The sequence below is a fragment of the Bos taurus genome, chromosome 8, assembly GCF_002263795.3.
Source record: "Bos taurus isolate L1 Dominette 01449 registration number 42190680 breed Hereford chromosome 8, ARS-UCD2.0, whole genome shotgun sequence".
Taxonomy (NCBI): Eukaryota; Metazoa; Chordata; class Mammalia; order Artiodactyla; family Bovidae; genus Bos; species Bos taurus.
Window position 1 is genome coordinate 79,515,916 of NC_037335.1, and position 16,037 is coordinate 79,531,952.

At 39.7% G+C, this 16,037-nt stretch overlaps 1 protein-coding gene across 13 annotated transcripts in view; it reads right to left on the minus strand.

Moving 5' to 3' along the window:
- Positions 1-7,891, minus strand: part of TUT7 (terminal uridylyl transferase 7) — a 61,410-nt gene extending 53,519 nt beyond the window's left edge. For 7 of the 13 annotated variants that reach the window (XR_009495454.1, XR_009495457.1, XR_009495456.1 and 4 more), the window contains exons 1-5: positions 7,100-7,878; positions 6,139-6,689; positions 1,937-2,118; positions 1,463-1,579; positions 789-966 (exon numbers count right to left, since the gene is read on the minus strand). Coding sequence is in view for 5 of the 13 variants with exons in the window: in XM_024995653.2 (XP_024851421.1) it covers positions 789-966; positions 1,463-1,579; positions 1,937-2,118; positions 6,139-6,658 (997 nt within the window). In the remaining 8 variants the exon portion in view is untranslated. Of the gene's footprint in view, positions 1-788; positions 967-1,462; positions 1,580-1,936; positions 2,119-5,830; positions 6,690-7,099 lie in introns of those variants that run through there. The other 6 variants (XR_009495452.1, XM_005210384.4, XR_009495453.1 and 3 more) reach the window with 5 other exon arrangements.
- Positions 7,892-16,037: the final 8,146 nt, after the last annotated feature.

Below are 16,037 nucleotides of genomic sequence, written 5' to 3' on the forward strand. Positions count from 1 at the left end.
TTTTTCTGAACACAAATATATGAATATGAATCATACTATATGAATATTTCAATAAAATGAATAGTTTGATGGGTAGTCCAATGATAAACTCAAATAGTGATTTCAACCCTGGCTGTGTATTAGAATCACTTGTGGAGCTTTCTATAAAAAAATAGTTTTTCATGGCTCCATAGATATAACTTAGAAACATCAATTCAACAGTGCACAAAATTTATCATACATTAGTTTTCAAAGCTCATTTTAGATGGTGCAATTCTTTTAAGCATGGTTAAACAGAACTTTTTCTGGAAAGAGATAACTTGAAAATGACTCCAAGACACTTTAATTCAAAATATTCTGTCAATGTACATAGGTAGAAAGGTGTGGTGATCATTTTGTAATGTATAAAAAATATTATCACTATGCTGTACACCTGAAACTGATATACTGTAAGCCAATTATACTTCAACTAAAAAGGGAACTGAACTTAGAGATGGAAAATAGAAAGGTAAACAAAACATATACACAAGAGTCCCACGGTGCTCTAATAATGTGGGACATGTAAACGAACACAATGAAATTCACAATGAAGACAGGTTAATAACAACATATGTAAAAGTCTTTGCTACCCTAGAGTAAGCCAGGAAAAACAAAAACATAAAGAGCTTCAGTACAAAAACATAAAAAACAAAAAACTGAGAGCTTTAGAACATGGCAAATTGATTTCTATTAGGCAAAAATTACTAATGGTAAGAAAAATGAATGGGGTATTTTAGGTAGCTAAAAAGAAAAGCAAATCTAGAAAATACCTGGTAACTTGTGTTGGAACACATTTTCCATGATACGTTTAATTTCTAGTCTCTGTTCCAAGTTCTCATTGTGTAAGCCAAACTCCTGTACCACTTTGTCAATGGCAATACCAATTGCATTTATCTGGGAGGGTGTAGGCGGGGGTAACGTGGTGAGCAACTCTTCCTCGTGCTTCTCCTTTTAAGATCAATGTTGAGATTAAAAATGACTCACACCATTTTTACCTTCTACCAGTCACTGAGACAACACCCTGCACAGTACCCTTGAATATTTTTCTCAGCCCTCCTTCTCCCTTTAGCTGTGTTAGTCTTCATCTTATCAAACACGCACACACTTCTTTATGCACATAAAATGATAATAGAGGGAAGGGAGGAATAAGGAAAAAGTGTAAGGAAAGAACATTAGAAACAGTAATGGCAAATTATTTACTTTGTTATTACTGGCATAAGGACACATATCTAGGTCCTAGCATTGGCTTCATTTGTCCTGATACTGTCCTAAGGAAATTCACAAGACTACCCAGCAAAACTATCTGACCAGTATAAAGTATTCTGGTTAACATAAATTCAGTAATATAAATAACCAAATTATTAGTATCACAGTCTTAAGGAAAGTCATAAAGATGACAAGTAATAATTGACAAACATACGTGTTTAGGTTACATTACACTTACCTTAATGTTTTTCTTGTGCCTCTTCTCTTTGATATGCTTATGAGCAAATGCAATGGATTCAATTAAAACAGCACAAAGTTTGCAGGTGTACTTTGCTGTAGGGTAGTTTCTTGGTCGCTACAATTTGAAGAGATTTACAGACATGTATATACTTGTATATAAATACATATTTAGAGAGACATGTAGAGAGAAAGATGTACAGAGACAAAATACAGGTAAACAAAAGCTGGCCAGAAGATGATTTCCTGTACACTTATTAAATTGTTAATAAATTACTGTCACTATCATTATGCTAATGATTGTTTTTTAAAAGAAATCCTAAAAAAAGAAACTAAAAAGTCAAACTGAATATCACTTTTGATCTATAGTGCTTATATACTAAAGTAGGATATATAATTCATTAAAGCACATGTTCCAATTACTAACATAGTTTAAACCAAAACAAGGATTTTAACTAACAAATAAAGCTGTTACCCTTTTCAGCCTGTCGATGCAGTCTCTTTTCAGCCGCTCCTCAGCCTGCTGTAAGCCCAGCAGCTCCTTCGTTGAAAGCACAGACTCATCGATCACAGGGCCTTCCAAGTCTCCATCCTGTTCGTTTTCATCATTTCTAGTTCTCCGTGGCTTCCGAGGTCTGGACCTCGGTTTCTTGTTTTCTTAAGTTAGGGGGAAAATATTATTGGCAATACTGAATAACCCCAAGTCAAAAGCAGAACTTACATATTTATTCATGAACTCACGTGATAGCTGAATGACATCTGAACACAGAGCAAAAGGGAAGGTACACCTCTCCCATGGATAAAATGCTTAAATGCTCATTAAGCACCTCAACATGTGGATATACTAATCCATGGAAGCCATCTTTTTGGAAAACAAAAGACTTCTACTTCAACCATAAAATCTGATTCTATCATTTCTTCCTGGTATACTGCTGAGCTTACTCAAGCAATAGTAAAAATTATCACTTGAAAGCAAGTACATCAGTAATTCTAATGTAATTAATATATCATAATATAATGTATAATGTACATATATTTAATAATTTCTATTTAATAATTTCTAATATACCTGGAAGGATACTTGGTATTCAAAAGAAAACTGTCCACATTTGCTTTCATTTTTTCTAAGTAAACAACCCCAACGGAGTAAAGATGGACAGTGTATCTCCAAAGAACTCAGAAATCAACTTCATTCTTATCTGGAGTGAAAGTCCATCACTAAATTGTAAATCATGCAATCATAGAATTGGGCCCTCCCCCGTGTTAACCTCAAGAAATTGAAGCCAAAATTTTATTTACTGAAGACAACTATTAACCATTTTATCTTTACTTTCATTTTAGCTTCTTTGATGAGCCTGCACAGAGCACATTTCAAATGAAAAAACAAAAACAAATTAGCAATTGAAATAAAAGTTTTCTGCAAATACAGACTAATTCATCTGGTTATAAACTCTGCTGTTAGTTCTATAGTCCTTATAATAAACAAAATCTGTTCCTTTTTTAAGACTTAGGACTTTTCAACTTCAGTAAAACTGAAGACGTTTGTGCAATTCATCTACAAAAAAAAACTGTTCTAAATAGCTTTGGTAATTTCCAACAACTTCTGAAAATGAAGTTGCTAGTACCATATAAAAGTAAAATGAAATTCATTTCCTCAATTAAAATTATGATTAAGTGGACTGAATAGTTTTTAAATGGCTTACCAAAAATTATTCTCTGAAAATATAAACCAACTGAAATGCTCTGCATGAAGCAGCTGCCACGACAGGTTTTCAGTGGAACTCATTCCTTGTAGAGCAGGTACAATGAATCAGTTAATTGAAAAGAAATTATGTCGGGAAAGGGAGGTATAGGGCCCTTAATTTAGGAAAAAAAGCTATCACCAACAACTCTGAAGGAAAAGCAGCACACATTGTACTCAAACTACCCTGAGATGAATATAATGAAATTCTGCAAACAGCTTCGATACGACAATAAAGCAGCAATTAAAAAAATAAAGAAGTATTAGGACAAATAGTTTTTTTAAAAAATAGGAATCAAAATAGACCAAACAAAATAGTAAAAGACAAATAGTTAAGATCAGTCTATTGCTTTTTAACACTCCCTCTATTCACAACTAAATTAGCATAATCTTTTAAGCGTGGTACTCCTGGTCTGAATAAAGCTTTGAGGTAAGCAATTCTTTTAACTCAGAGGTGTGTCTATTCTAATTTATCATTACAAACTCTGAATAACTGCATCTAACTTCAGTATTCCAGGCAGAAGTTTCTTAGGCAAAACTCTTTAAGGATTTACACTGACACATGTAACACAATCAGAAAAATCCACTGTTGGTTCACCAAAACAAAAATTGATATGGAACCAAATTACTTTTTTCACTTCTCTCTCTCGATTACAAAGGCTTCTTGCTATATTTGCTATATAATTTTTCTAGAGAGAGTGACTTTAATTTCTCTTCAAAAGTAGTTAACTTATTTTACAAAGAGAAATGGAGGGCTGCAGAAATTTTGCCTGATGATGACAACTGCAGCTACCAATACTGAGTATTTTTTCATGCAACAGATGCAACGTAAGCACTTTAGGTGGCTTCAGATTAATCCCTGAAGTGATCCTATCATGGATGCTAATATTATCCCCAGGATACAGATGCACAAAATGCTGGTCCAAGAAAGTATCTTGTCCAGGCACACATGACTAAAGTAAATAAAGGGATTTGAAATAGAGATTAGCGCATGGATGGAATTCTGAAATTCATCTATATAACAATACAAGAAAAATATTAATTAAATTAAGCAGAACTGACAAGGTTATAAAAATCCTAAACTGAATCTCATAGTCCTGCATGGTAATTAAACAGTCAAATAGCAAACCTGGGTATTGCTAAAAAAAATTTCCTAATTACTTAGAGGAAGACTACCTGGCTCCTCCCAGGCTCTAGGTAAGTAATATGAATTATCTACATACAGTATTCCAAGTTTCTCATATTTTATTTGAATATGGTCCATTATGCCATTTACAAAAGACATGTATCTGAATGGATGTTTCCAGCTAAGATCATTAATGGCACTGTCCCAACTATATTAAGTTGGCAATCTAGGATATTTGAGGAATGAATTTGAGGTAGGGGCAGTAAAGTGAACTGAAAAATAGAAACAGTATCAAAAAACAAAGCAATGCTACAGTAATTTTCATTACATCTTTTCATATCATTTAATAGAACCTTTGTTATTAAGGTATAAGTTTGATTTAAGAAAATTTCAGTTCCTTTAATGAGAGCCTTTTAAGGATACTCTGAGTATCCTTAGGTTATACTTTAAAGTTTATACTTTAAACTGAACTTCTTGCTACAGTAAGTAATATTATCCAAAGCTTAATATTTTCTTTGCGAAGATTTTTAAAGGAATAAAAACTGAACAGTCCTTAATTTCCAAACTGAAAGCAAACGCCTGTAATTTCATTATAGAGAAAACACTGGCATTTTGGATTGACTTCAACAAAAAGACAGTAAAAATGCAGGTCCCATTCAATATCACTTAAGGTTTCCTTTTAAGACTAGACAGGAATACAGAAAAACAGATTTTCAGTCTCTTATAATATCTATCTGGTGGCAAACTTTTGACTTGTAAACCTTTCTTTTTATAATGCTGCTCAAAATCAACCTTTTCTGAAAGACCAACAATTGGTAACTAAATTAAAATGTCCATGTCCCACTTGGACACAGTAATAAAGAACTACTTAAATATACACAAACTTTGAAAGCCCAGAAATTATGAATACATGTTCATTTCTCTCTGTCAGATTCCAGGTCAGTGAGGCTGAGTTCATGGCCAGAGCAGCACAGTACATGATTTCAGTTTCACTTCCTCATCTACCACTTTGCGTAAACAAGTGGGGACAAATTTAACCTCACCGGAGACATAGCTACCTGCTCTGTAAAACTGTGATTCTACCTTTGATACATCATGACAGCACTGCAATTCCTTCAAGTTCTTTTCAGCTTAAAGATTTACAAGGCTGTTTGATTATTCTGTTTCTCTGCTACGTGGACAAAATCTATTTGTGTTTTGGAAGAAGGGATCTAAAAGGCAAAGCTTTTAACTGAATTTCCAACTTTTTAACCAATGTTTTTCAACCTGTTTGCCATGTTCACTTTTGAGAAAAAAAAAATCTTGCACTCTCCTCCTCTAGACATTGATACTTCACACAAAAGATGTGTATTCCTCTGTACCAGGAGATACATGCAGTCTATACTATGTTTTTATATCGAATAAATTTTTTTTTAAGCTTTACATTCTGTCATTTATATTATGGATACATACATAATTCAAGTACAAAATTACAATATATAATTTAGAAAACACATACATACCACTCAGAAATTATGATATATCCCTAGGGGGATATGATCACACCCTCTTCTTTAAAAAGCACCAATGGGAAACATACTTTTTACTAAGGTAAAATGAGCCTTGTGGCAAAGTTAACTTTTAAAGGGATCAATATATGCAGTGTGTTGAAGCTTCCCAAATAACGTGATTATCCTTAAAATAATCACATTAAATAAGCCAAAACTATGAAAAATTGGAACTGCATTGCTGAAAATAATAAAGCTCCTCTGAATGAAAAATAAGACACTGCTGACTTCAGGGTTGTAACTTGACAAGTTGGAAACATTACCAGGGCTTCCCGCTTCCATTTCTGACATGGTGTCCAGGTTTGTCAGCTCTTTATGAAATAGTCGTCTTACAGTTCTGCAGCCTCTTCCATCTTGCCACCTATATCCATCTTCACTTTCTTGAAAAGAGTCTCTTCTTGGTCGGTTTATAACAGGGATTCTAGGTCCAGGTTTGTATTCTCTCCAACTGTCTGAATTATTGGCAAGTTCATCAGATAGCCATCTCTTACTCTGATCTCTGTGGTTGTCATTGATCCAAGTGGGTTGACTGTAAATTGGGTTCTTAAATGCATATGGATTGCTAGAAACAGCATAGGGTCCTTTTCTGGGGGTATTCCCATAGTTCCCCGGTGTTACTTTTTTTTTGGGAAGGCCTTTTTCCATTTTACTGCTATGGCCTTTAGCATAATCATCCATTATTAAATAATCTTGTTGGGGGTGACCCCTTCTGAAATCATCATCATCTGTAGTCCCTCGCTCTTTAGGACGTCTCACAAAATAAGGTTTTGTGGCATCTCCCATGGTCTTTGACTTCAGTTTTCTTCCTCTTCACCTGAAAGAAGGTGTTTTGGAGAAACATCAAACTATCAATATAACAAGGCATCATATCAAATTCACAAAATATCACACACATTGTACAGATGTATTAAAGCCTGCAAGAAACCCTTTTCCTAATTTCCATCACATTCCAATAATCAGTGCATTATGTTAGAAGTGGGAGGCTTAGTTTTATAATATCTTCATAGAAATTAGTACTATTTAATATGAAGATAAAACTAAATCTGTCTTAAAAACTGTAATATTAAAAAATGTCACTCATACCAAGCTGGTTGGCGTTTACCTATATAACGAAAGCTCTTTTCTTCAGAACATCCCCCCCTCCCCCATAAAAACCAAATACCTCACCCCGAGCCTATACTTCAGAGAACTCCCCAGTCTTTTAAAAAACAAGCTGGCAATTACTTTTAAGTGTTAATAGAGAGTAACCGAAACTTTGTGAAGGCAGTACTTCTCTCAACTCCACTTTTCAGTCCCTTCTCGGTACCCTGGGGCCTCGGCTCCGCTCGCCTCTATTCAGACCGACAGGCTCCGATCGCTTGGGCTACGGGAGACGCTGGGCTTCCGACCAAGGCTCCGCTTCGGTCATAGGGGCTGGCTTTACGACCAAGGGTCAACTCCCGGTAACCACCCCAGTTCTCATTTCCCCACCCCAAACAACTTTGGTTTTGTCATGAAACAGCAATTCTCCTTCCTCGATCCCCAAGTGACCGCCCCACCCCCGATCTGCCTCAGTTTCCATCCTTTGAGTTGGAGACGGAGAAACAGGAGGCGTCTCCGCACTCCTGGCCACGAAGCCACCGCGGGGACCAGGAAGCAGGAAGTGACCTGCCTCCTCGATGGGGTTCCGGGGTGCCCCCCAGCCGGACAGGGGGCTGGGGGCGAGTGCCTCCACCCCGATCCCTTTTCCTCCAGTCCCCGCAGGGTTTGACACAAAGTGAAGGTGCGGACTCAAGCCTGAGAGCTCAGTCCTCGCCGGCCTGGGGGATCCCTGGTCCTCGGAACTGAGGCGAGGAGGCCGGCAGAGGATGTAGTCAACGTACCTCTCGGGCCAGGCCCGCCCTCAATTCTGGAGACCGGAGAACCCACCGGAGAGCCACCCCGGACGCGAGTCTGAAAGGGACACAGGGGAAAAGGCGCCCAGGAACACTCACCACCTCCGCCGCGGCCCCCCGCCTCTTCCTGTCCCGGCCGGGCTCCCTCTCCGTGTTTTCCTTCAGCCCCACTTCCGGCGCTCAGCGCTGTCTCATTGTGCGCGATTGGGAGCCGGCGGTGCCCCCGCCCGAGCGCTCCGTTGCGCACGCCGGAAACGCCCGCCTCACCCGGAGGGCCGCCCACCGCCCGGCCCCTCCCGCTTCCGCCGTCGCAGACGCTGCTGCGCCCGCGCGTTTTACGGGTGTCGGGCGTTCGGTCGGGTTCGGGGCTTCGGCTGTCAGCTCTTGTTCGCTTGGAGGTGTACTTACCTCGCTTCCTTTTTCTCCTGGACCTCGAAAGCACCGGGAAAGCGTGCGGAGGAAGCCTCTGGTTCTCCACGGGGAGACGCGAAGCTCGCGGTCTGGGCGCAGCAATACGCCTGGGTCGGCTCGGAGGCTCGGCTTTACCCCTGGATGCTTGGGGTTGTCTGTGGGCAAGTTCAGCCTGGGTCTGAGGCCTCGTAGCACTTGCTGTTTTTCTGATAATTCGAATAACTGACCGTCTCTGTGAGGTCTTAGTTACCGACTCTCTAGAAACGCTAACGTTTAAGCGTCCACTGTTCACCCAGGTCTCCGTGTGGCTCAGGGAGAGACACCCCCCACCTTAGATTGTGTGCGAGTTAGTTTCTCTTAAAAACAAAATCTTCTTTTGAAAAAAAAAAAAAAAGTATAATCGCGTAGAATGACCAAGGAGGACATTCATACACGGGAATTTTTGAACGGAGAATTTCCTAATGGAATAAGCAAACAACCTGTGTTCCTTTTTCCCCTCTCTCTTTTCTGTTGAGTTTACCTTCCTTGCTATCTGCCGCGTTATAAATACTTTGAAAGCCTCGCGCAACTAATTAGGGAGTGTCTAGAAAATGCGACAGTTTTAATTTATCTGCTTTTTAAGAGCATTTAAATTTGAATCCTTGAGATTCTGTGGGGATTATAGCCTTAATCCCCACACGTACGTACTGGCTGTTGCCAGGCACCGTTGTGAGTGCTTTACAAATAATTACTCATTTAATCCTCACGACAGCTCCACTGGGAAAATATCATTATCTCCATTTTAAAGGTGGGGAAATAGTGTTTATGGTGAAGTAAATAGAACCACTGGAGTCCAAACACTGATAACTCTGTTCTTAACCACTTAACCTTTAGTATAAAGGTGATTTAAAACGGGTAGGTACAACTTTTGTATAATGCTTTTTCTAGATGCTTTGGTTCTGAAAATATATGACAAGCCAAGGATCTGACAGGCAGACTGACCTTTTATAAAGAGTCCAAAGGAAGTGTGATGATACATAACTGCATTTATTACATGGGCCACCACACCTAGTCGAGTAATTCTATATGGAAGAACTGGTTTAGGAAAAGTTGGTCTTGACTGTTTAGAGTTCTGGAGGAGTAGTAGAAGATACATCTTTTTAAGAGTCTAAAGTATTTGTATTTGCATTTTTAAGTTTGGTTTGATTCCTTTTGGGATGTCATTGGAGGGAATACTGAGTTTCTTTGAATCTTTGAGGGCTTCCCTTGTGGCTCAGCTGGTAAAGAATCCGCCTGCAATGCGGGAGACCTGGGTTCAGTCCCTGGGTTGGGAAGATCCCCTGGAGAAGGTAAAGGCTGCCCACTCTAGTATTCTGGCCTGGAGAATTCCAAGGACGATATAGTCCATGGGGTCGTAAAGAGTCCGACAGGATTGAGCAACTTTCACTTTGAATCTTTGAGATGATTGCTTCATGGTCCAGACGTGTTTCCAACAATTTGAATTAGCATTGTGGGGGCTAACTGGTTTAGAGGTCATTAACAAATTGCAAAGGTCTAACAAAATCTCCTGCTTCTGCCTGCTATAAAATCTCTTAGGTAAATTATTTCAGGATCTTATATTTATGATCTAAGAAGTTGTGTAAAGTGAAAAATTTTATTTCCAGTATGTGTTTTTAAACCTTGGGAAAATTGGTGTGTTGGTATATGCAAATAATTAAAACCTAGACTGTACTGTTCCAGAATCAGCCATTTATTTAGGGTCATTCATCCTTTTCGTTTTTTCAACAAATGTTGAACGCCTGATATGTGCCTGATATATGGAAATAGTCTCTGTTCTCAAAGTGTTGAAAAATACAGTAAAGGTACAGAATGTCCTGAAATTGAAAATTTAGGACTTTGCTTAGATGAATGTACTCCTCCCACCCCACCCCCAAGACCCCCCAAAACTGAGCTAATCTTACCCTGGGCTCTCCTTCCCTCTGGGAACTATGAGGAAAAAATTTTAACTTGTCAGTTAACATATCTCAAGTCTTTGCTAATTTAAGTGACATCTTTGATGATTTGGTTTCTTGGATATATGCCCCATAGTTCACATTTCTTTCTCCATTCCCTTTGCATGCCATGTGGGGTTGTGATGATCTGGAGTCATTGAAAAGAAGTGTCCTTGGATGCATATCCACAAGCTCTTTAAGGGGTTTTCTTGCTTCTCTGGTCTTTCCAGTCTCTGTTCTTTGCCTTGTTGCTGGGTATCTGATACTGAAGTGTGATACTCAGGGACTCATGGTTAGTTCACCCAGCTTAGTCCATCTCCAGTGGTTTGCCAACTTTGACCCATCCTGCCCTTGATGGCATCATGCATCTCTCCTGAGATTTAGCTGCAACTTCCAGGAGATTTTCAGTGTGTGTGGTCAACTACTTCCTAATTGGCAGTCTCCTGGCTGCTTTACCATCTGTCTTCCTTGATATCAAGAAGAATCCAGAAACATCTTAACTCTTTTCAGGGACACATGAAATCCCAAGATACGCCCGAAAGTGCCAATTTCAGCTTCCTCTGCTTGACTTTAGGTTCCCCACAGCCCTGCTCTGCCAGGGCTTTTTTTGGGTTTAACTTCCCAAGAGGCCTCAGCATTCACTGAATCAGGAACCTGAGAATATCCTTGGCTTCATATACTTACCCCATAGAGCCTGCAGCTCTCCCATTGCAACTGAAAATTGGGGGTTATCTGAGGCTGCAAAATTTGTCTCTAGGCCATCTTTGTCTTTACAGACTCAGCCCACAAAAGACACCAGGAAGCTGTTGCATCTCCTTGCCAACCAGCCCAGCACAGATGAGGTCCTTTCTCCCAGCACTGGACACAAGGCAGTGGAGGGAAATTAGCTATGTCTTCAAAAGGAGATAGAGCTGGTTGATGCATAGGTCTGTGGCAATGTTGGTGATACAAAAATGAGAGAGGAAGAAAGGAAACTGCTACTGACTGTGTAACCAACTGGGCTGAGCAATCAGTACTGTGTGTCTGATTTCTCACAATTCCACCGTTCCTGAGTTATGCCAGGAAACAGGTTCAAAGGGTAAAGTCATAGGCGTATAGTAACATGGCTTAACTGGTCTGTATGCAATGTGACCACAACCTTTAGCACTTCACTTTTTTTTTTTTTTTTTTTAATTCTACCATGCACCAAGCTTCTCTCCCCTGACTGAAGCCTGATAAAAGAGACTCATTTCCTAGGCAGGTTGATAAGAAGTCTAGGGGTCTCCAAGGAGAGAGGGGTCTGGAATTCTCAAGGAGGAAGAAAGGATAAACTTTTTTTTCCTCTACATTCCTTAGGATTGAAAGTGAAGTTGCTCAGTTGTGTCCGACTCTTTGCGACCCCATGGACTGTAGCCTATCAGGTTCCTCCGTCCATGAGATTTTCCAGGCAAGAGTGCTGGAGTGGATTGCCCTTTCCTTCTCCAGGGGAATCTTCCCGACCCAGGAATCGAACCTGGGTCTCCCGCATTCTGAGCCACCAGGGAAGCCCCTTTCCTTAGGATTATATAACAATTCCAAAGAATATCTGAAGGTTGTAAAGACTTCACCAGACCTAATTTACATTTTAAGATAACAGAATTAGCCCGGTTTAATCCAGAGACTGTCCTCAGGCAGGATACATTATTGTTATATAATCCTTGTAAAGACCAGACCTACTCCCATAATTTACATTTTAAGATAACAGAATTAGCCAGGTTTAATCCAGAGACTGTCCTCAGGCAGGATACATTATTGTTATATAATCCTTGTAAAGACCAGACCTACTCCCATAATTTACATTTTAAGATAACAGGATTAGCCAGAGGGTTTAATCCAGAGACTATACTCAGGCAGGATATATTATTGTTCCTTAGGATTATATAACAATAATATATCCTGCCTGAGTACAGTCTCTGGATTAAACCTGGCTAATTCTGTTATCTGTCCATAGTTCATCAGGCACTCTATCTATCAGATCTAGTCCCTTAAATCTATTTCTCACTTCCACTGTATAATCATAAGGGATTTGATTTAGGTCATACATGAATGGTCTCATGGTTTTCCCCACTTTCTTCAATTTAAGTCTAAATTTGGCGATAAGGAGTTCATGATCTGAGCCACAGTCAGCTCCTGGTCTTGTTTTTGCTGACTGTATAGAGCTTCTCTATCTTTGGCTGCAAAGAATATAATCAGTCTGATTTCAGTGTTGACCATCTGCTGATGTCCATGTGTAGAGTCTTCTCTTGTGTTGTTGGAAGATGGTGTTTGCTATGACCAGTGCGTTCTCTTGGCAAAACTCTATTAGTCTTTGCCCTGCTTCATTCTGTACTACAAGGTCAAATTTGCCTCTTACTCCAGGTGTTTCTTGGCTTCCTGCTTTTGCATTCCAGTCCCCTATAATGAAAAAGACATCTTTTTTGGGTGTTAGTTTTAAAGGGTCTTGTAGGTTTTCATAGAACCATTCAACTTCAGCCTCTTCAGCGTTACTGTTTGGGGCATAGGCTTGGGTTACCATGGTACTGAATGGTTTGCCTTTGAAACGAACAGAGATCATTCTGTCATTTTTGAGATTGCATCCAAATACGGCATTTCGGACTCTTTTGCTGACCATGATGGCTACTCCATTTCTTCTAAGGGATTCCTGCCCACAGTAGTAGATGTAATGGTCATCTGAGTTAAATTCACCCATTCCAGTCCATTTTAGTTCACTGATTCCTAGAATATCGACGTTCACTCTTGCTATCTCCTGTTTGATCACTTTCAATTTGCCTTGATTCATGGACCTGACATTCCGGGTTCCTATGCAATATTGCTCTTTACAGCATTGGACCTTGCTTCTGTCATCAGTCACATCCACAACTGGGTATTGTTTTTGCTTTGGCTCCATCCCTTCATTCTTTCTGGAGTTATTTCTCCACTGATCTCCAGTAGCATATTGGGCACCTACCGACCCGGGGAGTTCTTTCAGTATCCTATCATTTTGCCTTTTTATACTGTTCATGGGGTTCTCAAGGCAAGAAGACTGAAGTGGTTTGCCATTCCCTTCTCCAGTGGACCACATTCTGTCAGAAAAGAAATGCAAAAAAGCAAAATGGCTGTCGAGGAGGCCTTACAAATAGCTGGGAAAAGAAGAGTAGTGAAAAGCAAAGGAGAAAAGAAAAGATATAAGCATCTGAATGCAGAGTTCCAAAGAATAGCAAAGAGAGATAAGAAAGCCTACCTCAGCAATCAATGCAAAGAAATAGAGGAAAACAACAGAATGGGAAAGACTAGATATCTCTTCAAGAAATTTAGAGATACCAAGGGAACATGTCATGCAAAGATGGGCTCGATAAAGGACAGAAATGGTATGGACCTAACAGAAGCAGAAGATATTAAGAGGTGGCAAGAATACACAGAAGAACTGTATAAAAAAGAGCTTCATGACCCAGATAATCATGATGGTGTTATCACTCATCTAGAGCCAGACATCCTGGAATGTGAAGTCAACTGTGTCTTAGAAAGCATCACTATGAACAAAGCTAGTGGAGGTGATGGAATTCCAGTTGTGCTATTTCAAATCCTGAAAAGATGATGCTGTGAAAGTTCTGCACTCAATATGCCAACAAATTTGGAAAACTCAGCAGTGGCCACAGGACTGGAAAAGGTCAGTTTTCATTCCAATCCCAAAGAAAGGCAATGCCAAAGAATGCTCAAACTACCGCACAGTTGCATTCATCTCACACACTAGTAAAGTAATGCTCAAAATTCTCCAAGCCAGGCTTCAGCAGTACGTGAACTGTGAATTTCCAGATGTTCAAGCTGGTTTTAGAAAAGGCAGAGGAACCAGAGATCAAATTGCCAACATCTGCTGGATCATGGAAAAAGCAAGAGAGTTCCAGAAAAACATCTATTTCTGCTTTATTGACTATGCCAAAGCCTTTGACTGTGTGGACCACAATAAACTGTGGAAAATTCTGAAAGAGATGGGAATACTAGACCACCTGACCTGCCTCTTGAGAAACCTATATGCAGGTCAGGAAGCAACAGTTAGAACTGGACATGGAACAACAGACTGGTTCCAAATAGGAAAAGGAGTATGTCAAGGCTGTATAATGTCACCCTGCTTATTTAACTTCTATGCAAAGTACATCATGAGAAATGCTGGGCTGGAAGAAGCACAGGCTGGAATCAAGATTGCCGGGAGAAATATCAGTAACCTCAGATATGCAGCTGACACCACTCTTATGGCAGAAAGTGAAGAAGAACTAAAAAGCCTCTTGATGAAAGTGAAAGAGGAGAGTGAAAAAGTTGGCTTAAAGCTCAACGTTCAGAAAACTAAGATCATGGCATCTGGTCCCATCACTTCATGGCAGATAGATGGGGAAACAGTGTAAACAGTGGCTGACTTTATTTTTTGAGGCTCCAAAATCACTGCAGATGGTGACTGCAGGCATGAAATCAAAAGCTGCTTACTCTTTGGAAGGAAAGTTATGACCAACCTTGATAGCATATTGTAAAGCAGAGACATTACTTTGCCAACAAAGGTCCGTCTAGTCCAGGCTATGGTTTTTCCAGTGGTCATGTATGAATGTGAGAGTTGGACTGTGAAGAATGCTGAGCACCAAAGATTTGATGCTTTTGAACTGTGGTGTTGGAGAAGACTCTTGAGAGTCCCTTGGACTGCAAGGAGATCCAACCAGTCCATCCTAAAGGAGATCAGTCCTGGGTGTTCATTGGAGGGACTGATGCTAAAGCTGAAACTCCAGTACTTTGGCCACCTCATGCGAAGTGTTGACTCATTGGAAAAGACCCTGATGTGGGAGGGATTGGGGGCAGGAGGAGAAGGGGATGACAGAGGATGAGAAGGCTGGATGGCATCACCGACTCGATGGACATGAGTTTGAGTGAACTCTGGGAGTTGGTGATGGACAGGGAGGCCTGGCGTGCTGTGATTCATAGGGTTGCAAAGAGTCTGACACAACTGAGTGACTGGACTGACTGAACACTAGCAAGTGGGTACTCTTTCTACCCTCTTCTTATGTCTATGTTAGAAGCTTTCTCTATCTCCTTTATACTTTAATAAAACTTTATTACACAAAAGCTCTGAGCGATCAAGCCTTGTCTCTGGCCCTGGATTGAATTCTTCTCCTCTGGAGGCCAAGAATCCCTGCATCTTTGCGTGATTCAGCAACAACCTTTCAGTACCCACAGGAGCCAGTGTTTCTGAATTCTCCTTCCTTGAGACCACTGTCTGAAACTGCAGTTTAGTCGTCTTGGGCCATGGCTTCAGCTCTGCCTCTACTTTGATTTTCAGCAAATTATCTTCCCTCGTGGTCTTCAGGTTCCTTGACTGTAAGCATGAAAAGAAACATAATGCCAATAATCCAGTCAGTATTCTTGACTGATTGTGAACAGCTCAGTTCTCATTAGTAACTAATTTTGGGGTGTGCATTTTAGTGTATATATATATATATTAATAATGACTTGATTATTTTAAATCTAAGAAGATTGCATTTATGTATTTGAGGTTTATTTTTAGATTATCTTGTATTTATGATATTAAATCTTTCTCTATAGCTTTGATATAAAATCTTTTTTTCAAATAATATGAGTTTAAAAAATCTTACCCATTTAAAGAAAATGTAATAATTATTGAGGGGTTTCAAAAATGAGGATGATATACATATGATTGACCTTTGGGAAGCACTGGACCCCAAATGGAGAGAGAAAATGCCCAGAATTAAACACTGAGGCTGTCCAACAGTTAGACATTAAGAAAAATAAGATAAGCTGATAAGACCAAAGAAGGAAGAGAATCAGTGATAAGAGGGCTTTTAAGAGAGTGTAATGAGCTGTTCTGGCCTGATGGATGCCAAATGTACCAAAACTGCTATGTTCCCTTAGAAG